The 24,075-nt window shown below is 50.7% G+C and overlaps 1 protein-coding gene across 11 annotated transcripts in view; it reads right to left on the bottom strand.

Annotated features, from left to right (window-relative positions):
• Positions 1-24,075, bottom strand: part of ABCA3 (ATP binding cassette subfamily A member 3) — a 45,818-nt gene that overhangs the window by 17,613 nt on the left and 4,130 nt on the right. For 4 of the 11 annotated variants that reach the window (XM_057529336.1, XM_057529332.1, XM_057529334.1 and 1 more), the window contains 17 exons: positions 23,219-23,252; positions 21,034-21,240; positions 20,683-20,903; positions 19,849-20,062; positions 18,916-18,986; positions 18,505-18,769; positions 17,486-17,613; positions 16,626-16,791; positions 13,741-14,000; positions 11,706-11,822; positions 11,308-11,428; positions 6,905-7,078; positions 4,405-4,586; positions 1,780-1,923; positions 1,152-1,281; positions 496-650; positions 74-229 (listed from right to left, as the gene is read on the bottom strand). In XM_057529336.1, coding sequence (XP_057385319.1) covers positions 74-229; positions 496-650; positions 1,152-1,281; positions 1,780-1,923; positions 4,405-4,586; positions 6,905-7,078; positions 11,308-11,428; positions 11,706-11,822; positions 13,741-14,000; positions 16,626-16,791; positions 17,486-17,613; positions 18,505-18,769; positions 18,916-18,969 — 2,052 coding nt within the window. In that variant the 5' untranslated portion in view covers positions 18,970-18,986; positions 19,849-20,062; positions 20,683-20,903; positions 21,034-21,240; positions 23,219-23,252. Of the gene's footprint in view, positions 1-73; positions 230-495; positions 651-1,151; positions 1,282-1,779; positions 1,924-4,404; positions 4,587-6,904; positions 7,079-11,307; positions 11,429-11,705; positions 11,823-13,740; positions 14,001-16,625; positions 16,792-17,485; positions 17,614-18,504; positions 18,770-18,915; positions 18,987-19,104; positions 19,752-19,848; positions 20,063-20,682; positions 20,904-21,033; positions 21,241-23,218; positions 23,253-24,075 lie in introns of those variants that run through there. The other 7 variants (XM_057529331.1, XM_057529337.1, XM_057529342.1 and 4 more) reach the window with 5 other exon arrangements.

Below are 24,075 nucleotides of genomic sequence, written 5' to 3'. Positions count from 1 at the left end.
GAAAGGGCTTGTGATGACGGCAGAGCCACGTCCTAGGCCCAGGCTGCTGTGCTGCAGGCCCCGCCACCCCTACCTTGGAGCCTGCGATGAGGGCAATGCCGATGGAGAGCTTGCGCCTCATCCCCCCGCTCAGGAACCTGCTCCGGGAGTCCCGCTTGTCCTCCAGACTGAGGATGTGCAGCATGCGTTTGACTTCTTCAGGGCACTTCTGGCGCGACAAGCCTTTCAGCTGACACAGCAGGGGACAGAGATCTGGCAGCAGCTTCTGACGGGAGGCCAGCCCGTCCAGCTGGCACTGGAATGGTGCTGTCTCCGTCCCTCCCCAGGCTGGATCTTGCGTCCTGACACCCACCCCCCCGCAATTGGTGAACGCCTCCTCGGAGCAGGTTCAGTTTGCTGGGAGGCTAAGGGCTCACATGGCTGCCCTGGGGACCCGAGCATGTAGGTGATGGAATAACCACGACGACCCATGAATCCTGTCACCTGCCAGCTCACCTGAGCATAGAAATACAGGTGTTCTGCAACAGTCAGGTTGTCAAACAAGACGTCATGCTGCGGGCAGAGGCCCAAGCTCTTCCGGATCTGAGCCATGTCTTGGGAGATTTCGTATCCACTGATATACGCCCGTCCACTGGTCGGGGGAAAGAGACCTAGGGCCAAGCAGAAGACCCCGGGGCTCAAGTTCAGTGCGAACATCCTCCAGTAGCACGAGGAGTGCTGAGCCTCCCTGGTTCACACGGTGTGCACCCTGCTGTGTGGGTCTCTGGAGACAGAGGAGGGTGGGGGATGTCCACTGCCAGGATGTGTGGCTTGTAAGGAATGAGAGAGGCACATCCCCCACGCTCTCCGAGCCCAGGTCCTACTCGAGCCTGTTCTCAGGGAGGACAGGACGACCGTCAGGGCTGGGCTGGCTCATCCAGGACGGCTTTCTAGGAGAGTGGGCTCGGGACCAAATCAGCGTGGGTGGGGCCACCTCTGTGTGGCCTGAGAGGCTCCCATCCTGTTCCCAGAGCCCCTGGGGCTCCACTAGCTATCAGCACAGCAGGGGGAGGACAATAGCCACCTGAGGGCACAAGGCCGGGGCAGCGCTGAGGTGGCCTTGAAGGAAGGGCCTGGAGGTCGGGGTGGGGCATGAAGGCTGGGCCCCTCACCGGTGAGCATGGAGAGGGTGGTGGTCTTCCCCGCGCCGTTGTGGCCCAGCAGGACAGTGATCTGGCCCTCATACAGGTTCAGGTTCAGGTCTCTGACAGCTGCCTTGCCCTTGTTCCCCACTCTGAACACCTGCAGGAAAGGCAGAGGGTGGCCCCGGACTTCAGGAGCCCCTCACTGCAAAGGGCCCCTTCTACTCCCCTCTGGAATACCCGTCCAAGCGTCTGGGGAGGAGACCACGCCCAGTACCGCCAACCAGCGCACAGAGAGGCGGGAGGAGGACTGAGAGGAGGCCCCGCTGCTTCCTGCTGCTCTCCGCCCTACCCCAGGTCCCCAGCACCCCGGTGTTTTGGTGTCTCGGCAGGACTAGAAGGCCCATGACGCCCAGGCATCATACATGGCGAACACAGACAGCATCCACTGCAAAGCTGGTCAGAGGTTAAGTGGGGCAGCACGGGTTGCTGACTCGACCCTGAGTCTCCACACTGGGCCCTGGGGACAGAGCCTGAGGGATAGCTGGTGCCCAGGAGAGCCGGTCAGAGGGCAGCCACAGGAATCCAGGAGAAACAAGGCCCAGAGGATGGTCTCCGCCCCGTGACCCTGCGGTCCCCGTCCCCATAGGTATGGCACCTTGGACACATGCTTGATCTTGATTCCGGCTACCAGGTCCTCTGGCTCAGCTTCAAAGTACTCGGTCCTAAGCACTTTCTCAGGGTCGTCATCTTCCTCCTCTTTCCCTAGAACTGTCCTCGGGTGCCCGCACCAATACGAGGGCTAGGATGGAAATCAGAAGCTCTCAAACAGCCAAGTCACGTCAGTTCATTTTGTTTGTGATAACCAACCGAAAAGCTAGAGCAGACAGCAGCCGCCCTTAGACTCCCCTGCTCGGCGCTGCTGCAGGGAAGACACTGCTTAGAGTCCAGGGTTGGTGTGAGACCCAGCGCAGTTCTGCACCCAGCTGCCCCAGGAAGCTCTGAGACTGTTTCCTATTCTGCTGAAGGGGCTTACTGTGCACGTCAACTCAGAGGTGATACAGGGAAAGTTAACAATGGAATTTAATACAAAGACAGGTCATTAAGTCCAGCCCAGAGCCATGTGGGACGAGCCCCCAGCTGCATCCTCACTCAGCCACGCAGGCGCTCGTGAAATAAGCAGGAGAAGCCCAAGGTCCAGCCTCCCTCTGCTGGGAGGAGGCCTCCCCTTCTACGGTCTGGCCCCGGCAGTGCAGGTGTCACTTGAGGGTGGCACACTGATGGCACAGTGGCTGGGTAGGGTCACAAGAGAGGTGAGCACGGGGCCCTGGAAGAACGCCCACACCCCGGAGGGAAGCCCTGCAGGGGGAGAACATCTCACCCACAGCTCTAGCCCCCACATACCCCACGGCCTGGGGTGGTTCCTCATATCACAGTCCATTGGTTTTAGGGGACACGTGTCTCAAGTTTTAAGTGACTTTGAAATCAGAATGTGTCTTACAAATCATAGAAATGCCATAGTTTAACTGTCAGTATTTTTCTTTCTTAGTGACGAAGTAATGGTGCCTCTAAGAATCAGGGTCATCTTAGATTTTTAAAAAATGTATTTATAGGGGCTTCCCTGGTGGCGCAGTGGTTGAGAATCTGCCTGCTAATGCAGGGGACGCGGGTTCGAGCCCTGGTCTGGGAAGATCCCACGTGCCGCGGAGCGGCTGGGCCCGTGAGCCACAATTGCTGAGCCTGCGCGTCTGGAGCCTGTGCCCCGCGACGGGAGGGGCCGCGATAGAGAAAGGCCCGCGCACCGCGATGAAGAGCGGTCCCCGCACCGCGATGAAGAGTGGCCCCCGCTTGCCGCAACTGGAGAAAGCCCTCGCACGAACCGAAGACCCAACACAGCCAAAAATAAATAAATAAATAAATAAAATCAAGTAAAACTTTAAAAAAAAAAAATGTATTTATAGCTTTATTTTATTTTTATTTATTTATTTTGGCCGCACCACACAGCTTGTGGGATCTTAGTTACCTGACCAGGGATCGAATCCTACCCTGGCAGCGAAAGCCCAAGTCCTAACCTAACCACTGGACCGCCACAGAATTCTCCAAGGGCCATCTTAGATTTGATGAAATACAGTAAATGGATGCTTGATACATATTTGTTGAATCAAAGAACGAACGATGAAGCGGCACCTGGCTAACCTAGCTCACCAACAGGGAATTAGTTAATGATACAGTGGTACATCCATGGAATACTGTGTAGTCATTAAAAAGTGAAGTTGGAAAAAAAAAAAAAAAAGTGAAGTTGGGGCTTCCCTGGTGGTGCAGTGGTTAAGAATCCGCCTGCCAATGCAGGGGACACGGGTTCGAGCCCTGGTCCAGGAAGATCCCACATGCTGCAGAGCAACTAGGACTGTGCACCACAGCTACTGAGCCTGAGCTCTAGAGCCCGTGAGCCACAACTATTGAGCCCGTGTGCGACAACTACTGAGTCCGCACGCCTAGAGCCCGTGCTCTGCAACAAGAGAAGCCACCACAGTGAGAAGCCCATGCACTGCAGCGAAGATTAGCCCCCGCTCTCTGCAACCAGAGAAAGCCCGCGTGCAGCAACAAAGACCCAATGCAGACAAAATTAAATAAATAAATAAATATTAAAAAAAAAAAGTGAAGTTGGTTGATAAAAACACATATGTTTAAATAGAAATATATTTATAAATAAATTTTAAAAATTTATAAACGTGTAGATAAAAATCTAAAAGCATATTTGTAAATAGACCCACATGTATATGTACTTAAGATATCTAAGATGTACTGTTACGTTAAAAAAAAAAAGCAAGTTTCACGCATTTTTACAATATAATCCCCCCTTCTAAAAACAAGTGTATATATGTTATAGCTGCACATGCATAGAAAATCATCTGAAGAGCTACACCTCAAAGTGTCAGCGATGTTCATCTCTGGGGGGTGGGAGTGTGCTGTGCACTCCAGCATGTGATCGTTTTTACAAGAAGCTCTATTACTTTGTAGGCAGAAAACCCAACAAGACGTTTTTTGAGAAAGATGGCTGGGAGGGGGCTGTGTACTGGCCCTGTGGCAGGCCAGCCAGCGCCAGCTCCTCCTCTCGGACCCTGGAGTGCAAGGATCACCTCGGGCGTGGGGGTCTCGGGGCCTCTAGGACACACGGCTCATGACAGCGCACAGGGCATGCATTGTATGTCAGGGACTGGAGGGGCCTGGCGTGGGCGCTGGGCCCACCTCCACCCCCACAGAGGTGGCTGTCAGAACTTACCAGGATGAAGAAATACCAGGGCTGGGGCACGCCGAACTGGCCTGGGAGGACGGCCTCCACATACCAGGTCACCAGGCTGTAGAGGACGGAGTCCAGCAATAGCATGCCGAGCACTTGCCCAAAGGAGAAGTCGTCGTCCACGTTGACAGGACTCAGGAGGTCTCGCCACTGGACACCTGTGCCTGGAAGACACGCCAGAAAACGGGCCTGAAGCGGACCCGTGGCCGCCAATGCACATGTTTGCGCAGCAGTGCAAAGCCAGTGTGACGGCTCCCCGCCTACAGCAAACCTGACAACTTTCTTCAGGCATTCAGACAAGAGCAAGTCACCAAATCGGTGTCATAGAACCAGCAAAAGCTTGTGAACTGACGAGAGGGGCTCATGTTTGATTTATGACATATACACAGATAAACACATATCCATCTACATAACATACCTGTACATATACACGAATGCACATACACGTGTACATACACATACACATATGTGATCTGGGTAAGGCCAACACTGGAAGAGGGTGCATTTAATACAAGTCTTTTCAAAAAAAGGAAACACTCCCAGCATACATAAAGCTCTGTTTAGTGGTGCTCGTGGTGTTCTGTCCTCTCTCTGGTTTGCAACATCACAGTCCAAATGATGCTTGGGGATTCTGTGCGGCTGGACCACCCGGGTTGGCTCGAGGGCCCCTGATGGAAATGGCTGCTCTCCAGCCTTGGTCACTGTTCACTTTCAAACAACTAGAAGTTTGTCTATTTTAAGAAAATTCAGGGACTTCCCTGGTGGTGCAGTGGTTAAGAATCTGCCTGCCAATGCAGGGGACACGGGTTCGATCCCTGGTCCGGGAAGATCCCACATGCCGTGGAGCAACTAAGCCCGTGTGCCACAACTACTAAGCCTGCACTCTAGAGCCTGTGAGACACAACTACTGAGCCTGCATGCCACAACTACTGAAGCCCACAGGCCTAGAGCCCGTGCTCCACAACAAACACCTAACACAGCCAAAAATAAAAAACAGGAGAAAATTTTTAAAAAAAAAGAAGAAAATTCAATATAGAATTTTGAAAACCAAGAGGTGCCATATAGTTAGACTCCTCTTTATAAATGGCTTTTTAAAAAGCATTTGAACCCTGGAAGGGACTGTGCCTTTAAAAAATCTACATTTTATCACACACTACTGAACATGGAGAACCACGTATATTTAAAAGCTCCAGTGTCATAGGACTTTGCCAACTGAAGAAAAAAATTCTAATTAAGGATAAAGCCACACTAAAGGTTCCCGTGGTCACCCACCTCCCTCCCTCCTTAGACCCACAACTAGGAAGCTACAACTAGGAATTGCATGACTGGAAGAAACCAGAGCATTCAGCCTGATAGAGAACATCTGGGTGGGGCGGGGTGAGACCATCCCAAAATGCACTCAGGTCAGTCACCCAGAAGCGAGGTTGTATTTCACCTCCTGCTAGCAGAGCCAGAGCAACACCAGGAGCTCCCGGGAGATGGACACCGACACAACACCAGCCACGCATAAACTCATCCTGTCCCTTCTGTCTCCGCTTGGAACCAAGGCAAGTGAGACAGAGGCAGGGCCGGGTCTGGGTCCACTTGCCTCTTCAAGGCCCTTCTGTGAGGTGGTCTGAGTGACCCAGAAATGAACAGGGCCTTCTCCTAAGAGGTGAGCGCTCCATCTCTGGAGATTTCCCAGCAGGTGTGGGGTTAAGGGTTAAACTAGGCATCCTCTCAACCCTTTAGAGGAGCAGCCTTGACTCTACCATGTGAAATCTGAGAATCTCCTACAGGGTTTGCAAAATGGGAGCCCACAGGCCAACGTCAGCCCTAGAGGTGTTTATTTGACACCCATGACATTTTAAAAATCAGGAAATTTCACAAAACTCAAGAAAGCAATGTCCTGGTCTGTGACTTGTTCCTCTCTCAGGCCTTCCTGCCATCATCATCAATTACTGCAGAAGGTATCAGGGGAACAGGAGGAGGGGAGATGCTAGTTCTACCAGTTTACCAAGAGCTGGGAGCCCATCGAACCCCGCAGACTGAGACCTCTGGCCTAGGGATCCTAAAGCCTCGAGAGGCAGGCAGAGACTCAGAGGCAACCAACTTGAATCCCACCATTGGCAGATGCAGACACTCACGGCCAGCGTTTTCCTGAAGTAACGGCCGGTTCCAGGCAGGGCTTCAGGGGAGCTCAGAGCCGGGACCACAATGGCCAGGTGGTGGCCAATGTTGCACTGGACACCTTAACTCTCTGTCCTGTGAACCACGTGTCTCTGACCCATCTCCCCTGTGGCTCTGGTCACTCCTCCCCGTCTGCCCTGGGCGTGAGCCTCCCCCTTGCTGAGGACCTGCCTTCCAAATGCACTGTTCGTTTAGCTGTGCTGATGTGTCTGATTATTGGAGCGAGAGTCTTGAGGCTGGAGGCTTCTCTGCTTAGACCCTCTGGGGGGTAACTGAATCAGCAAGGACAGCCTGTGTAAAGGAAAATACTCACCTTTTGCTTCAAATTTTCCTATGAGCTGGGCTCCCATTGCCATGGCAACATTGGACAGGAGGCAGGAGAATAGCTTCTGGCTAAGCGTCATCCAGTTGTATCGAGGGGCAACGAAGAAGTAAGGGATGTACGTGAAGAAGTAGAGGAAGCCCCCGATGGCTGCTGCCATGTTGGCTATGGGCGGAGAGAGGAAGACAAGTGTGCCAGAACCAGGCGAGAGCATCTGCACCGATGGGCTCCATCCATGGCACAAAGGACGCCTCTCTCGGGCGAGCTGCCCAACCCCAGCCTGGCAGGAGCTGGGGACACGGGGACACAAGCCTCAGTGCTGGGGGGGCGCTCCATGCTCAGCCCTCAGCCTCTGCCCTTGTTGGCGTGCCTGTGCCCACCCCGGGAACCCCACGTGGATTTCTCCACCCTCTCCTGCAGACCTACCTCCAGCTATCTGGGCATCGTACACCTGACACGACTAACACGGAGCATCTGATCCCCCACCTGGTCCTGCCCCACCTTGTTCACTTGTGCATCCCACAGATACTCGCTGGGCCCCTGCTCTGTGCTAGGCCCTGTTCCAGGCACCAGGAAACAGAACAGACAAAGCCCTCCGCTCGGGGAGCTTAGGATCCAGTGCAGACACAGCCAGTAGACAAGAAAGTAAGTAAAGCAGATGGTGCTGGGTGGGTACAGCCCTGCGAACAGCAACAAACCACAGACCCAGGACAAGACACTCCCTAGGCTGGGGGTTGCAACTATAACCAGGTGGCCAAGAAAGGCTTTGATGAGGAGGTGAACGTGGAAAAGACCTGAAAGAGGTAAGGATGGGGTGGTGGAGGTGTGGGGAGACAGCATGGCTTCAGTCCACGCAGTGGCCCTTACACTCTTTGGTCTTAAGACTCCTTTATGCTGTAAACAGTTGTTGAGGATGTCAAAGAACTTTGTTTATGTGGGATACAAACATTACATATATGTCAATATTCCACTGTGTTAGAGATGAATACTAAAAAAATTTAAAGATATTTAAGAATAACAATAATAAACCCATTACAAGTTAACATAAGTATTTTTATGAACAACACCTGTATTTCCCACAATTTAGTGGGAAGAGTAGCCTCGTGTAACATTCTTGCAAACCTCTGTAAAGATTTAACCGATTACAGCTGGATTCTCATATCTGCTTCTGCATTCACGCTGATGTATTGCCTTGTTTTAGGTGAAGTGAATGAAGAAAATGAGCTTCACAGAGATCAGCAGTTGGAAAAGGGACAGGAATTTTAATAGCCTTTTTAGGTATTTTGGATATTCTTCTTTGCTACCACACCACTTAACAAGGGGTGGTTTCTTAAAGGTGAGGTGCCACGTGGAATCAACCTGAACAATGAACTTTTTATACTCTGTTATGTGAAAATCTATTGGTCCATCTTGTACCTGGAACGGGTTATTTCCTACTCTTGCATGATTTTGTAACATGATGCATTGGCCATTTGGAAAATATTGCTCGTTGGGCAAAGAACATCTTCCAAATGTTGACACATTTTATTACACCACATAAAAAAATCACACTGGGTAATATTATCACTAATTTCATAAAAAAGTAAGTAAGTACTGGGAGGCTGTAAAGCTCATGGTGGTAGATTAAAGTTTGCAAAATTCTATTTTTGTTGCCTGAAAGCCTGAATTTTGTAATTGACATCAGATATTGTCAGTTTTCCTTAAAAAGGCAGCTCACACTCGAGAAAATGCTTACCAAATACCAGCATGTGAATGACAGTGTGACGGTCATTGTTTCAAGCAAAAATGGTGTTCCGTGAAAAAAGTGGCTAGTTTAGCTGACAACTCGAACACCTGCACACATGCCGTTCCTCAAGAGAATCATTATACTACAGTACTCAAGGAAGCGCTTTCTGTGGACATCTCATTGAGTCACACAGAATATTAGAAAAGTATACTTGAGAGTCAAAGGTTAACAAAATTAACACTTTTTACTGTTCCGTCAAGGACATTTTTGAATGAAACGGGCATTTTCGTTTGTTTGTTTATGAGAGCGTGTGGTGTGAAGAACACGCCACTGCCTAGTGCAGTTTGGAGCCTGTCTTGATCGTGCTCAGGGCCGGCAGTTTTACCACTTTTGCTTTTGCACCATCAGTGCACATGTCAACATGGTAGAAAAGGCAAACGACATTCTGATATTATCATAAAAAGTTCTGATTTTGTGAACCTCTAAAGGTCACAGGAGCCCGTGGACCACACTGGAGAACCTCTGACCTGGGCAGAAACTGAAGAGGGGCAGGGGCAGAAGCAGGGAGGCCAGTTATGGGGCCACCGCCGTCAACCAGGCTGCAGATGACAGTGGCTCAGGCCAGGGCGGGGCTGTGGGGGAGGTGGGAGGTGGCTGGAGTTCAGGGGTACCTTGCGGTACAGTGGACAGGATTTGACTGGACTGGTGCAGGATGCTAGAGGGAGAGGAGTCGAGGGCATTCCCAGGTTTTAGTGTGAGCACATGGTAGAGATGGGGAAATGGGGTTTTGAGGACACCATCAGTAGTTCAGGACACGTCTGACTGAGACATATGTTAAACATCTAAGGGGAGTTGCTGGGCATGAGTCTGAATCTGGTAATCACCCCCATGTTTAAAGCTCTCCAAGGGAGTAAGTTTGAGTAGGAAAGAGACTTCAAAACAAGAACATCAAGGACTTTAAGCAGTAAATGAAGAAATGCTTCCATTGATAAAAGGAGGATTTTTCCCCACAAAAATGGATGAAGAAACAAGAATAAGTGGATATGTACAACAATCAACTGGATAGTTGGTAAACGATAAATATAGTCATAGAAATAAAATCTCAAAGATGAGACACAGTCTAGAACATACATAGTCAAAGAGAGAATTAGGGAATTAGAAGACAACTCTAAGGAATTCATATAGAGCTCAGCACAAAGAGATTTTTTAAGGTATGAAAAAGTAGTTAAGAGGGCTTCCCTGGTGGCGCAGTGGTTGAGAATCCACCTGCTAATGCAGGGGACATGGGTTCGAGCCCTGGTCCGGGAAGATCCCACATAAAAAAAAAAAAAAAAAAAGTCCAAAAAAAAAAAAGTAGTTAAGAGACATAAAGAACAGACTGAGAGATATACCTTACACCCAAGAGGGGGCTACTATAAAAAAAAGCAAAATATAACAAGTATTGGTGAGGATGTGGAGAGACTGGAACACTTTTGCACTGTTGGTGGGAATATAAAACGGTTCAGCTGCTGTAGAAACAGTATGGCAGTTCCTCAAAAAATTAAAAATAGAATTACTATACAATCCAGCAGTTCTGCCTCTGGGTATACACTCAAATGAACTGAAAGCAGGGTCTCAAAGAGATCTTTGTACACCCATGTGCATAGCACCATTATTCACAATAGCCACAAACGTGGAAGCAACCCAAATATCCATTGATGAATGAATGGATATGCAAAATGTGGTCTATACATATGATGAAATATTCCTCAGCCTTACAAAGGAAGGAAACTCTGACACAAGCTGCAACAGGGATAAACCTTGAAGACATTATGCTAAATGAAGTAAGCCAGTCACAGAAAGACAAACGCTCCATGATTTCCACTTACATGAGGTCCCGAGTAGTCAAATTCATAGAGACAGAAAATGTAGTGGTGGTTTCCAGGGTTGTGGGAACGGGGTAGGGAGTTAGTGTTTAATGGGGGCAGAGATTCAGTTTTGCAAGATGAAAAGATTTCTGGGGATGGATGTTGGTGACAGCTGCATGACAATGTGAATGTACTTAATGCCACTGAACTTTGCACTTAAAATGGTTAAGGTGGTAAATTTATGTCATATGTATTTTACCACATTAATAAAAAAAAAAAGTTACGAGACATGAAGGACAGACTGAGAGGCTTCCACTTAGGTCTAATAGAAGAGAAGGGGAATTAACAGGGAGCAAAGTCTGATGGATGATGAACGGAAATGCAGAACTGAAAAGACATGAGTCCTCAGATCCAAACATCCATACAGAAAAATCAGACCTAGACTGTCAGCTGACTTCTTCCCAGCAATAATGGAAATCCGGTGGCAATAAGGTAATGTTATCAAAGCGCCAAGGAGAATTTTATATGCAGCTAAGACAGTATTCAGGAGTGAGGGCAAAACAGAGACATCTTCAGATACACAAAGTCAATGAGAATTAACCACTCGCTGAGCTTCACTGAAAGAACTGTTCAGGGATGTACTTTGACACCCAGAAAACTGAATCCAAAGGAAGGCACAGAGTAAGAAAACCTCAGTCTCCGGATTATTTTTGCTCAGATGCCCTTGGACCCCTTGACCTTACTCATCCCAAGAGAAACTGCCGGTCTTCTGAGGTGTGCATCACCCACAGACCTCCACTCTCAGGGGCAGGACAACTCACCTTTGCTGAAGAAAGTGCTGACCATGAAGCTGAAGGAGATGGAGGAGACAGCAAAGCAGGCCAGAAAGACCAGCACCAGCGAGGGGTCACTTTGCGCGAGCACTGCCACGTTCTTCTTCACCTGTGCGGCCATCCCGTTGGCAGGTGGGGGCGGGTCGGAGCAGGGTAGGGGAGACAAAACCAGGAAGAGTCTCAAACTTTCCCAGCCCCAAATGGAGCTGGTAAGGGTGGGAGAAGGGCTACACCAGTCCTCTCTACCAAAAGGGCAGACTCCCCAACCAAAGCCGTAAGTGTGGAGTCTTGGGGTCTCCCTGGTGGTGCCACACCTGTCTCTGGCCCTCCCGCCAACTCCAACACCTTGCTTTTCATGTGAGACCCCCTTCTGAAGCCACACTCACCTTGATGCAGAAGAGCAGGGTCATGAAGGAGACAGTGACGAGGAGGAAGAGGAAGAACAGGAGGAACCACGCAGTCCAGTGCAGCCAGCTGCTGAGCCCCATCATGCGCATGTACTCCTGGGGGAGGGGCACATGTGCTGCTCCACACGCCCCACAGCTTGCCACCCCTGCCACACCAGACCCCGGGAGCCTCCCTCACACTAAACCCGCACCATCCAATACAGCGGCCTGCGGCCACACGTGGCTATTTTGGCTGAAATTACTTAAGATTAAAAAGCCAGCTCCTCAGCCGTGCCAGGCACAAGTGCCCAGTAGGGCCGTAGAGGACAGCAGACCCAGGCCTGTCTGTTACCACGGACAGCACTGGTCTGGGGGAGGGGACCAGGGCTGATTAAGTGTCTCTCGTGTGCCAGGCACCAAGCTAGGCTGATTTTCCAACTTTCTCTCATGGACAATTTCAAACCACCAGAAAAATAGGAAGATTGGAACGGTGGCCACTCACATACCACTTGGGCTCAGTGATCACTCAACATCCCGCCACACTGGTTTCATCTATGTACCTGGAGGTGCGTGCGCGCACAAACATTTTTTCCTGAACCATTTCCTTGTCCACTGCTAACCACCTCAGCGTCACACCATTTTATTAAAGTTATTTAGGTACCGAAGTGGACAGGACCCACCTCATTAGTTCTCCCAGCCCCTCATTTACAGCAATTTAAAAGCGCCAATAGGGACTTCCCTGGTGGTCCAGTGGTTAAGACTCCGAGCTTCCAATGTAAGGGGCATGGGTTCAATCCCTTGTCGGGGAACTAGTAAGATGCCACATGCCGCATGGTGTGGCAAAAAAAAAAAAAAAGCGCCAATAATCACAGAGTTGGCACCACTGAGAATACTCTAAATGTCCTTCCACTGGCACTGCAGACATTGCCAAAGGAAGAACTTCACATAAATTCTGGGTAATTCTGGCAGCGTCAAAGGTGAGAGCTTACAGGGGACACTATTCACCCAGGTGTACACGGTTATGTCAGTGAGATGCCTGTGGAGCACACCTCACACACTTCTCCATCCCCCACGACACTGCCTGACAGCCGGGCACCACAGCTGTCCTTGATCATACGCAAAGTTCGCTTCCTGCTCTCCATGTGTGTGAACATTTGTCTCATGTTGACCTACTGTTTCAACAGAAACAGAATTCGACCCGCATACGTAATTCAGAATTTCAGTAGCCACATCAAAAAAATTTAAAGGGAGACTTCCCTGGCGGTCCAGTGGTTAGGACTCCGCGCTTTCACTGCCGAGAGCGCAGGTTCCATCCCTGGTAGGGGAGCTAGGATCCTGCAAGTCACGTGGCGTGGCCAAAAAAAAAAAAGTTTAGGGACTTCCCTGGTGGCACAGTGGTTAAGAATCCGCCTGCCAATGCAGGGGACACGGGTTCGATTCCTGGTCCGGGAAGATCCCACATGCTGCGGAGCAACTAAGCCCGTGTGCCACAGCTACTGAGCCTGTGCTCTACAGTCTGCGAGCCACAACTACTGAGCCTGTGAGCCACAACTACTGAAGCCCACGTGCCTAGAGCCCATGCTCCGCAACAAGAGAAGCTACTGCAATGAGAAGCCCATGCACCACAACAAAGAGTAGCCCCTGCTCACCACAACTAGAGAAAGCCCGCGTGCAGCAACAAAGACCCAATGCAGCCAAAAAAGTTTAAAGGAACAAATGAAATTAGTTTCAACAATGTATTTTACTTTACCCAATGTATCCAAAACACTGTCTTTTCAATGTTCAGTCTTTAATATACAGCACATGAACTACAGCGCTTTATCAGGGTTTTAAAAATCTGGACAGAACAGGCTTGATTTCAAAGAAGCCTGAGATGGGCTGAGCCATGTGGGCACTAGCCCCACACCCAGCTGCCCTGGTGCCCCCAGTGCCCAGGAGCTGCCCCCACCTGATGACAGGACTCAGGACACGACGGCCCATGGCCACACTGTGCCCAGACTCAGGATCTCTCAAAGCCAAACGCAAACAGGGTTACCTTCAGTTTCCTCTCTTTCTCCTGCACGACAGCCCGGATGATGCTGAGTGAGGTGTAAGTGAAGCTCAGCATGAGCAGCAGGGGAAGCTGGTACTGGATGGCGACGAGGAAGGGGTCCGAGATAAAAGGCGGGTAAGGGAACCTCTTGGCGATCACGGTGAGCTTCTCAAACAGCTGGTGCGTGGAGGCGTTGGCGTGGTACTGCATGACAGCCCTGTCCACGGCATGCTGCACGGCCAGGAAGCCCTCACGGATATACCCTGAGTGCGGGAGCAGAGGACGTTCCGGCACGTGGGGTCGATACATGTGGGAGAAGCCAGGTCCTGGGTGCTGGTGCTCAGAGCGCTGTGGGCACTGAGCTGGTGAAGTGGCCTGGGGTTTCCTGCAGGCCTCCAGTTTGCAGGGGCCGCCCTCGCTCTTTGGCTCGAGGCCCCTCCTTCCACCTTCCAAACCAGCCAGGCAACATCTCTCTGACTGGCTTCCGTGTCATCACATCTTTCTCTGACTCTCTCTTCTGCCTCCCTTGCCCACTTTTAAGGACCTACTGGGATAATCGACAAGTCTTGCTCCCTTGAGACCAGCTGATCAGCAACTTTCATTCCATCCACCCTTGAGTTACCATCTCAAAGGGAGGCAGGAACCACAAACCAAAGGCCACCACTACACGACCTTCATGTGCTTTGTGGTCCCTCCCTGCTGGCCCTTTCTGACTCCCCACAGTTGTCTGCGATAACATTTTTAAAGTGATAAGGGCCAGGGGGATATGGTATTCCAGTCCAGAGCGAGGCTTGTGAGAGGCTGAGCCTATGGAAGGAGTGGGGCATAGCCTCAGGAGAGAGAAAGGCAGCCTGGATTCCTGAGGTCCGAGCCCAGGGAACAGAGAGGGGACATGGGGTGCAGGTCTGGGTGGCGTGGGCACCCTCATTCCTAAAATAGTGACATTTAGAACACCTAACATCCTCCAACACAGAACTGTCAGCTGCCTGAGTTCAAGCCTCTAGAAAAAAGAATAGCAATTTTATGCCCACCACACCCCCAGCATGAGGTCACCACGTCTGTGCACTTCTACCATCTCCCTTGAGTAAGTGGTTTTATGGCTGCAGAAAGAGCAGGTGCTCAGTGAATGTTACCCCTCGTTGTGCTGGGTGGGGGTTTAGTTCTCGTCTTCATTGCGACCCTGCAGAGTAGTGAACGACAACTTCATTGGACAAATGGGGCCACTGAGGCCCAGGGCGTTGAGCCACACAAAAGGGGAGGGGACAAAGCTGAGACGGGACCCTGGTCTCTTGGCTTCAAAGCCAGCGACTTTCTCACGTCACAACGCCTCCCCCAGGAAACGTCCTGCCTGCTTCCTGCTCCCTAGTTGTTCTTCCACGAGGTTCTGCATGCTGCCATGGGGTCTTCACCACCACAACCTCTGCAGCTGCTCAACACCGAGGCAAAGCCACCCTGTGTGATCAATCATGTCCCACTGCTGAAGTTTTTATGATCGTAAATAATGCTGTGGGGAACATCTTTTGTGCGTCTGCGTTTTCTCCTTCTTTCAGACTATTCCAGGGGCTCAATTTTTGTCAGGGGATCAGGGGTCTAAGGTATGGACATTTGGGGGTGGGCTTGGGGGGAACACTGGCCTAATTCTTGGAGGGCCTGCTGTGTGCCAGGTTCACATCCTTTCCACATCTCTTGGGGTCTTTGTGTTTTTTTAAAACTGATTTGGACTAAGGAATCCTTTATAAAACAGAAGGTATTTACCCTTTGTCATTTGCTGGAACGTTTTCCCCAGTCTCTTATTTGCTTTCAAAATTGGTGTTATGTCTTTTTCTCTTTTAGCAAATTTCAAGTTTGTACGTAGTGAAATCTGTCAGTCTTTTCCTTGCAGAACTTTCGCCTCTATCGCTTCCAAGCTTAGGAAACTGTCCCCACAAACAGGACGGACAGCCCCGCCCTGGGTCACACAGCCAGTGTCTCCTGCTGCTGGCCACAGGCAGTGGGTGTGGCAGCTGATGTGGCTTCTCCTCCTCTCCGGTTGGTGACCTGTCCAGGGCTTCATTCTGGGGCCTTGCACACTTCACCTTGCCTTGCTCGTCTTAGCTCCTCTTTTGGATTTAAAATCTTTCCCTGGAACATTTAGCCTGGTGATAGGGCCCTGGCACCAGAAAAACATCTCTAAACGCCGGCTGCCTCCTGCCTTCCCGGCACTCTATTTAGGGCATTCCTGGGTCTTTTCATCAAAATCTCTAACAAGTTCTGCCTCTTGCAGACCAGGGAATTCTGTGTTCTTTGCAACACCCAGGATGCCGCCTGGAGCCTGTGGCTGGACCTCGGCTTGAGGGCAAAGTCTAGTCCTGGGCCCCAGCTACTTGGTTCTAAGATGGGACCTTGGTCAGAGGAGACAAACAAGCCAACTACCTGCCAGAGTTACAGCGGACAGACCGACACACCCTCTGGCAATACAGTGAGCTGAGATCCGACTTCTGCAAACATTCCACTGACTCAATGAAACCACGGACAATTACACAAGGACAACAGAGTGTACAGAGCCTACACAACTGTACAGAGAGAGGGGCAAGGAGAGAAGGGAAATGGAAAACCAAGCCCAAAAGACCCAGTGCAAACTGAAGCTCCTTAAAAACTGAAATATAAATGTTTCATTCAACAGCACGTTTGCTGGGAAACAGGGAGACAGCCTTTGCTGTTTTCAAAGATTATTTTGCTTTTCAGAAGCCAGTTTTACTGGATGTTTTCTTCCTTCTCCTACAAAGAAGAAGGCCAAATAATCATAAAAAATCTTCCTCCAGAGAAATGCAAGATGGGTTCCCCCCACGTGATGATCATGAGCCAGCACCCCGGGGGAGGGAAGGAGACCCCCTAAAAGTGCTCCTCACCAGGTTCTCCGCCGTCAGGGGACGTGGGTTCCCTTGGTCCTGGGCTGGGGAAGAGTGGAAAAAGGGAAGTGGTGTGCCAGCCTTCTGTCTCTTTCAGGAAAAAGGAGCCTGTCTGGGTCCACATGTAATTTCTTCGCGTGTAACTGAACCGTAAGTGATATTTCACCTACGGAAACAAAGAGAAAACCAAGCGCTCTAAGGGATCCAGCCAGAGGAGCAAACGTCTGCATCCAGTGGGAGGGGCTGGGGGACCCTTGTTACCCTGACCTCACCACTGCCCCAGCCCCCGCCAGTGTCTGGATCTCAGGAGGTCAGAGCGAGAGGTCCTGCCAGGGCACAGAGAGCCCAGGGGCACCTCTGTGGTGCTCTTCACCACCCTCTTCTGCCATTACCAATGGGAACTCCACGCATGACTCATCACTGCTAACCAGTGCAGGGCCGCCAGCGTGATGCTGAGGGACCTGACGGTTTCCCAGTCTTATTGCCACCAGGGCAACCAAAAAACCCTTCTGTTTGTTTGTTTAAATATGTAACAGAAATTCTAATGCCATATGGTGCTAAGTCCCGAGTATCTGCTACTTTCCTACTTGTCCTATTTGACTCTGTCAAAGGAGACCCATAACGCCTTTCATAAAACGAGAGGACAAAGAGGGGCCACAGCAATGGTCTACGGCCACTTTCTTCAGACGGGCGAGGTTTCTAAACCGCTCTGGCCTGACAGGTCAAACACCACCAGGGCCCCTCAGTGGGCTAAGAGGTGATTCTGGACCCAAGGGGAAAGTCGCATTTGCTCCCAGGCAGGCAGAGCGCCTCTGGCTCCTGGGGGAGGAAGCTTGGCTCCGTGGGGCTGGGGTCCTCACCGCCAGCGGCAGGGGATCCCTGCTGTGGTTGAAGGCATGCTCGAACACCACGGCGGCCAGCACGTTGGCGGAGCGGTTGTCGTACCTGACGTAGTCCTCAAAGTCCTTTTCGGAGGGGAAGCCGCGAGCTGTGGGGAGCAGGGGGGCCCAGAGTTGCCCAATCGTCCACTCTGCTTGAGAAAGCTGAACCTTCAGATAAAGGACTAAAGCTTACAAGTTTCTCTAGGGCTTTGTAAACCTTTCCTAAGACTCGAGGCTTTTGTTTTTGGCAGAGACGGGCTGCGGTGAAGACTGGCAGAACCTCACCATCGAAGCCGGCCCTGGGCACCTAGAAGCTGAGAGCTGGAGCAGGGCCCCTCCGTGAGGGCAGCTGCCCTGCCCTGGGCTCTGCAGCCAGCATCAGTTTCTCTCATAACTATAATGGTGGGCTTTAAAAATTCAAGTGGACACTAACGTATAGTCTGTTAAACGACCTCTCTCACCCAGACCCCACTTCACATAAAGGGTTTGACTATAATCACATAGTGAGGGACCAGGGATCTTCCCCTAAGTGTTTGCTACACTGAATTAAACAGGCCACAGTGCCAAAATCAAGAGGGAGAGGAAAAGGGATAATACTTTCTATTCTGAAAGCAAAGACCTAGCGAGGGTGACTGGCACATTTCCTGGGAATGGCCCTCAGCAGGCTTCCTGATGACCTTTATCAGAGCTGTCCTCCCAAAACCATATCCCAGAAGAGATTCCTGACACCGGGCCTTGCCCTCATAATTAAAGAGCTTTGCAGGGTATGTGGACGCCATCTCCACTCTGAATAGCCAGGGGCTGTGAACTGTCACACACACTGCTTCCCGCAGCCCTCACAACCCTGATCCCTATTACAATGAGACATGACACAGGGATTCGCGGGCTGCGCGGCCACTACAGGGCAGGCTGCATTGGCTGCTGCCCGGCTCCCCGCCTGGCCAGTCCCTGCCCCACAGCCCAAGCCCCGCAGCACTATTGAGTCCCCAACAACTCACCTCTCATGTTGATCACCAGCGTCCTCCTCACCGTCTCCACGACGGTCCTCACGGCGTCACTCTGGGATGGGACGTAGGCGAGCTCCCAGGCGGCTCCTGGTGGAGGGAAGCTGAAGAACAGTGGCAGCTCCCGGATGGACTGGCCAGGGTAGAGGGTGGCATTGGGCACGTTCTCTGACTGGATCTTCAGGCGAAGCCAAATCAGGATCCCGGAAAACAGCAAGGGCAGGAAGAGCTCCAAGATGGTCACCAAGACCTTCCGCTTCTAAAGAGAAATGGAAACCGAGGGCTGAGGAGTGCGAGGCGGGGGCTCCTGGAGCCCCTCCCACTGATGCCCCCTCTCGCTGACACCCCCTCTGCCAGGCCCCTCTCGCCCTTCCCCCTGCAGTGTGCCCCCAGGGCCGGACCCACCTGCAAAGTGTAGTTCTTCCAGAGCAGGAGCGCCAGCTGCCTGAGCACCGCCATCCTCACCAGAAGGGTCACTAGTTGTGGACCAAAGACAGAAAGGGTGTTGGTTCAGGTTTGCGAATCGTGTTTGGGGAAGGCGGGGAGAATGGGGGAGAGTCAGTCCTGAGACACAGACCCTCCACTTTTCCTCACCTTCTTTTGTCCCAGCCTAACTCAGAACAGCTCCCCAGAGGGAGAGGCCAGTTCTACTCTGTCTGTTCAAGGAACACACGCCCTTTCAGGAAGCTGACTTTGTTTCTTCTGGAAACATTAGATGAATGGTAGGGCTGGTAGATGCAACGTGGCCACTGGAATGTCAATCATTCGATGAACGCTATTCAGATGTTCTCTGTGGTTCGTATGAATGTGCTATTTCTTAGCAAAAACTCAGGCTGATGGAATTCCCCTCCCTGACTGCTTTATTCTCCATCATCACAGAACAGTAAAAGGAAACTCAGCCCAGTGTCCTGGCTGCCGGTTGATTTCTAAGACCTGGAGAGGGCTGTGGGGGAGCAGGGGAGGAGTCTGGGGTGAGGGCCCTCAGTGGCCTTAACCCAGGGGCAGACACGGCAGGCGGACGCGTGGGTGGCAGGATGGCATGTGCTCTCCCACCTTGAACCTTAAGAACCAGTTTTTCCTGCTTTAACTGTGAGCAGTGGTCTGTGAGCTTCCACATGACACTGGTCATTTTCCTCCAGAGAAAATCTACTCTATGTCAGGTATGAATGTTATATTTAAATCTGGCACGTATGGCTGGGAAAATCTGCTGAGAGACTGATTATCAAACACAGTGACAGCAGAAACAAGAACAGAGCTTTATAGAGGTCTCCCTCAATTTAGGGAAATCCATGTCATGAGACTGCAGTGTGAGAAGCAGAGACACGGAGCCACACTAACCTCTAGAGGAGGGAGTTGGAGTTAGGTCAGGAAGACCCCAGGACGCTCACGACTAGAAGCACCTAGTTCCGTAAGCTGCAGGCATGAATGCCGAGGCTGGACCTGAGGTGGGCAGCGAGGGCGGCAGAGGAGGGGAGGCCCTGGAGAGCTCCTGATCACCGTCTGCGCCAAGGATGCAGATGGAGCGGAGAGGGGCCCTCCACAGCTCACGGTCCTTCAAGTGGGGAGAAGTATCCGTGACTCACAGGGAATAGTCCTGAGTACAGTGAGCCGGCTCCACACTCAGGTCGATACTAACCCAACACCATCCATTAGGTGCGTCAGGACGGCACGGACAAATGGCTGGTAAATCCTTCATTACTTAACCCGCTCTAACACTACGGACCAAAGAACCCACCTCGAGACCCAGTGCGCATGGAGCGAGAGCTTGTTGTTTTTTTTTTGAAACAGCCAGTTTTGCTTTTGACTTCAGTTAGCTGAAAAATCATTTCCATTAAAGCTCATTTTTAAATTAAACTCTTGCTTTTAAAAAAAAAGATGTAGCTGTCCATATCTGCCTAAAAGTAGTTCCTCAAAATTTAAGCTTTAAAGGGCACTCAGTAAATATTAGTACAAAACACAACTGCAAGAAGTTATTTACAAATTAACTTAAAATATGGCTTTTATTTAACCATATGGTTAAAATATGGAGAGATTAAAGCTAAAATAGTAATGAAGTGCTATTAAGTGGCAACTTAATAAATTATCCAAATTCTTTTAAAATTAATAAGGTGGAAAAACCTGTCTTAAAATCAGTCGTAGACAGTTAACAAAAGAGCAGTAGTGTAACGTTACCCACGAAGGCCTATGGCCTATGAACAGTTTCAAGAAGTGGTTTAGGCTAAGAGGGGAAAGCAGTGCCTCCAGCGGAGCTGATCATCCCCACAGCGAGCTGATGGGTGCCTGGCTTGGCCGAGATGAAGGTTCCTCCTCTACCAAGAGGGGAATGTGGAAAGGTCACAGTTCAAAGAAGTCTTCTGGTCAGAGAAGTCGATGACTTCCTTTTCTGGAAAAGTCTGGTCAAGAAAGGACACGTCCCCACGCTTAATCCCACCTCTCTAGGCCCAGAGGGGTGGGCAGGGCAGAGAGACAGACCGTCCACCTTCCCACTAGGACAACACTGGACAGCAACACCGGGGAACTGACCTGAGTCCTGGCAGAGGCTCCTGGCTGAGGCCTTCCTCTGGGGCTACAGGAGGTCTGGCTGGGAGGAGGTGGCGCTGCACAGAGGGCTCTGGGGTGGGGCCGGTAGGCCTCTGGAGTGCAGTGGGCTGACCTTGGAGCTCGGGAGCACTGACGCCTCACAGGACATCAGGAAGGGCCTGGGGCTCGCTGGCATGACACTCCGGCCACCTGTGGGCAAATGGAGGGTGCCAGAGCATAATTAAAAAAATAATCATAAAACACCTCTCACCGCGTTAGGAAATCGAAGTGCAAAATACACTGCAAGCATGTTACTTAAGCAAAGCCAAGTCCAATATCAAAGAAACATGGATTTCGGGAAACAGAGAACGCTGGGGTGGCTTTTGTTCTCTCCTGGTACAATAAACTGTAAGAAGCTTTTATTTTATATACTTTTATATTTATAGAGCCTCCTAATCCAGCCCAACTTCTGGTACCATCACCCTTTCAAGACTAAGAAACTAGGAGGAAGTGCCTGACCCAGGATCACACAGGAAGCAAGCCACAGACCCAGGATCTGAGCTTCCTAGTCTGTGTTTTTACCACTGCACCCCTACAGCCTTGTGTATCCTAAAAGCAGCAAACATCTTTGTAAAGTCTGTATGTATTTCTCCCAGAACCTAACATTAGAAATCAAAAAGAAAAAATATCCCTTGAGCCCCACCACCTTAACAGACATTGTACGTGTTTCTGTCTCCCCAAGGCACCCAGCTCTTTGCTCTGTGCCTGCCATGCTCTATCTGAAGTCTCACTAAGTGCCATACTCGCGTCTGTTCTGTTTGAGCAGAAAAGGAATTTAAAGGAGGAGATTCCCAGAATTACAAAGTCTGGGAAGCTTTGTGGTTACGACAGCAAATGTACACGAGGAAAGGAAGTTAAAGTTCCTCAAAACACTTAAGACCGCGGCACTCGGAGTCCCCCAGAAGTGGCGGGGGTTGCGATCCAGAACCAGCCCAGGCGGGTCCACTCCAAAGCAACCGCTCGCAAAGCCCCACAAGAACGTCTGAGGACTTCCCCCGAGGCTCACTTCACTCCTCCCAGGACAGAGCCAGGAAGGGAAGGGAAAGCTCTTTTTACCACGGAAAGGCGTGTTTGCTTACCGTTAAAATATTAAACATTACACAAATCATTGAGTATTTCAATGTTTGGTTTTCAGGTGAGCAGTGGAGCTGGTCCAGAGTGAGTGCCTATTGTGGGTTGCTAACTTCTGAGAACTCTTTTTTTAAAAAAATATTTATTTTTTTGGCCACACCAGGTCTTAGTCATGGCATGCGGGATCTAGCTCCCTGACCAGGGATCGAACCCGGGCCCCCTGCATTGGGAGAATGGAGTCTTAACCGCTGTACTAGCAGGGAAGTCCCTAAGAACTCTCTTGATGGCACATGGGATTCCTCTGAAAATGGCTGTCCCGGTTTGGGAAATGGTTGTCCTGGTTTGGGAGCACCGTGCCGGGTGCTTGCCACTGCGTGTTGAGTCCCGACACCTCTGCTTCCTGATTTGGGTATTTTTTTTCATTATGGGCTTGAATACGTCCTCCTTGGGCACATAGCATACGTCCTTGCTATGTGCCCAAGCAAAAGAAGCTTTTATTTCTGCATATACAGAACAGAATGGTGTTAACGCTTCTGGAAAGGTCACTGCCGAGTGGGCCTCAAGGCCAGCAAGCAGAAGTGGACAGAGCCCCGGGGCCAGGCACATGCTGTTATGTCACGTGTCCTGTCGTATCCCGAGCTTGGTGCCTTTCCTTCCACAGAAGCTGTCTGCACAGGCCTGGGGGAAGTCATGGCTGGGAGGGAGGGGGTCTCGGTAAGGTCAAGGCAGACATCTTGCTGTCACACAGAGAGCGGACAACCAGGGCTCTGCCCTCTTGACCACACATGTGGAACAGAGAGATGCCCTTGTTGGTGGTGCTGGCTGGGACTCGGCACTTTTCCTGAAGACCGAGGTGGGTGAGGACCCATCTCAGCTAGGAAAGCATTTCCTTCTGGACACGGGGAGCCCACAACAGTCAGCAGTGTTAAGTCTACGTGTGTACACGCTGCAGAAGGCATGATAGGTACTTCACGTTTGCTGGTAGAATCTGTGTTTTTTTAGGATACACAAAACAAAAAAGCATTTACTCATCCAACAAACATTTGCCAATACTTACTGTGTGATAGGCACTTATACCAGGCACCAAAGATCTGGAAATGAAAATCACAGTGTTCTTAATCCAAGGAGTTCACAGTCTGCAAATGCTTGCATGTACTGTAATCACTATAACTGAAGCCAAATGAAGCATCATGAGATTCTGGAGATCAGGATTCTGTGTGTATGTGTAAGACAGGGTGAGCTCTGGGAAGGCTCCCAGGAACAGGTGACACAGGAGACCAGTCTCGGGTTTCTTGTTACTTGAGGTAGGGAGGGCATTATAGGATCATGAAGAAATGAAAAAGTGTGTGGGGGTAACAGCAAGTAATTCTGAGGGGCTGGGGAGGAGCAGCAGGGACGGAGCCAGAAGGGGAAGCCGACCAAGGCCTTGGATGCTGTGCCAAGAAGGGAGCAGGGGAGGAGCGGGGGTTGGGGTGGGATGGGGGGTGGGGAGGGGATCCAAAAGTGCAGTAATTCTGCTCGAGGGTGTTCTGTTTTGCTTATAATCTTTTACCCAGTACCTGATCTTTTAAATTGTGAAAATATCTAATTCAGTGGATTCTGCAGGTGAATGTCCAAATACCAATAAGCACCGTAAAATACAGGCTGAAAATAGCAGGCACATTTATAGAGGGTGGTCCCCACCAGTGAACCCCACTATTGGTCTTCAAGTGGGGTGAGCAAGACAATCTGCTAGAGTAAAGGAATGGCAAGAAATTCTACTTTAAAAATGAGGAAAAATTGGTTTTACTAATATTTAACACATGAATGCACCCTGGCACTCTTGCTGGCCTGTGTGTCAGCAGCCACAGAATCCTGACAGAGGAGGGGCTCTGTGACACGTGGGTGATGATTGGCCCTCGCCTGCTAGTTTAC

This window comes from Balaenoptera acutorostrata, chromosome 15 (genome assembly GCF_949987535.1).
Source record: "Balaenoptera acutorostrata chromosome 15, mBalAcu1.1, whole genome shotgun sequence".
NCBI lineage: Eukaryota > Metazoa > Chordata > Mammalia > Artiodactyla > Balaenopteridae > Balaenoptera > Balaenoptera acutorostrata.
The sequence above is the reverse complement of the archived record's forward strand: the minus strand, read 5'-3'. Positions and strand labels throughout refer to the sequence as shown.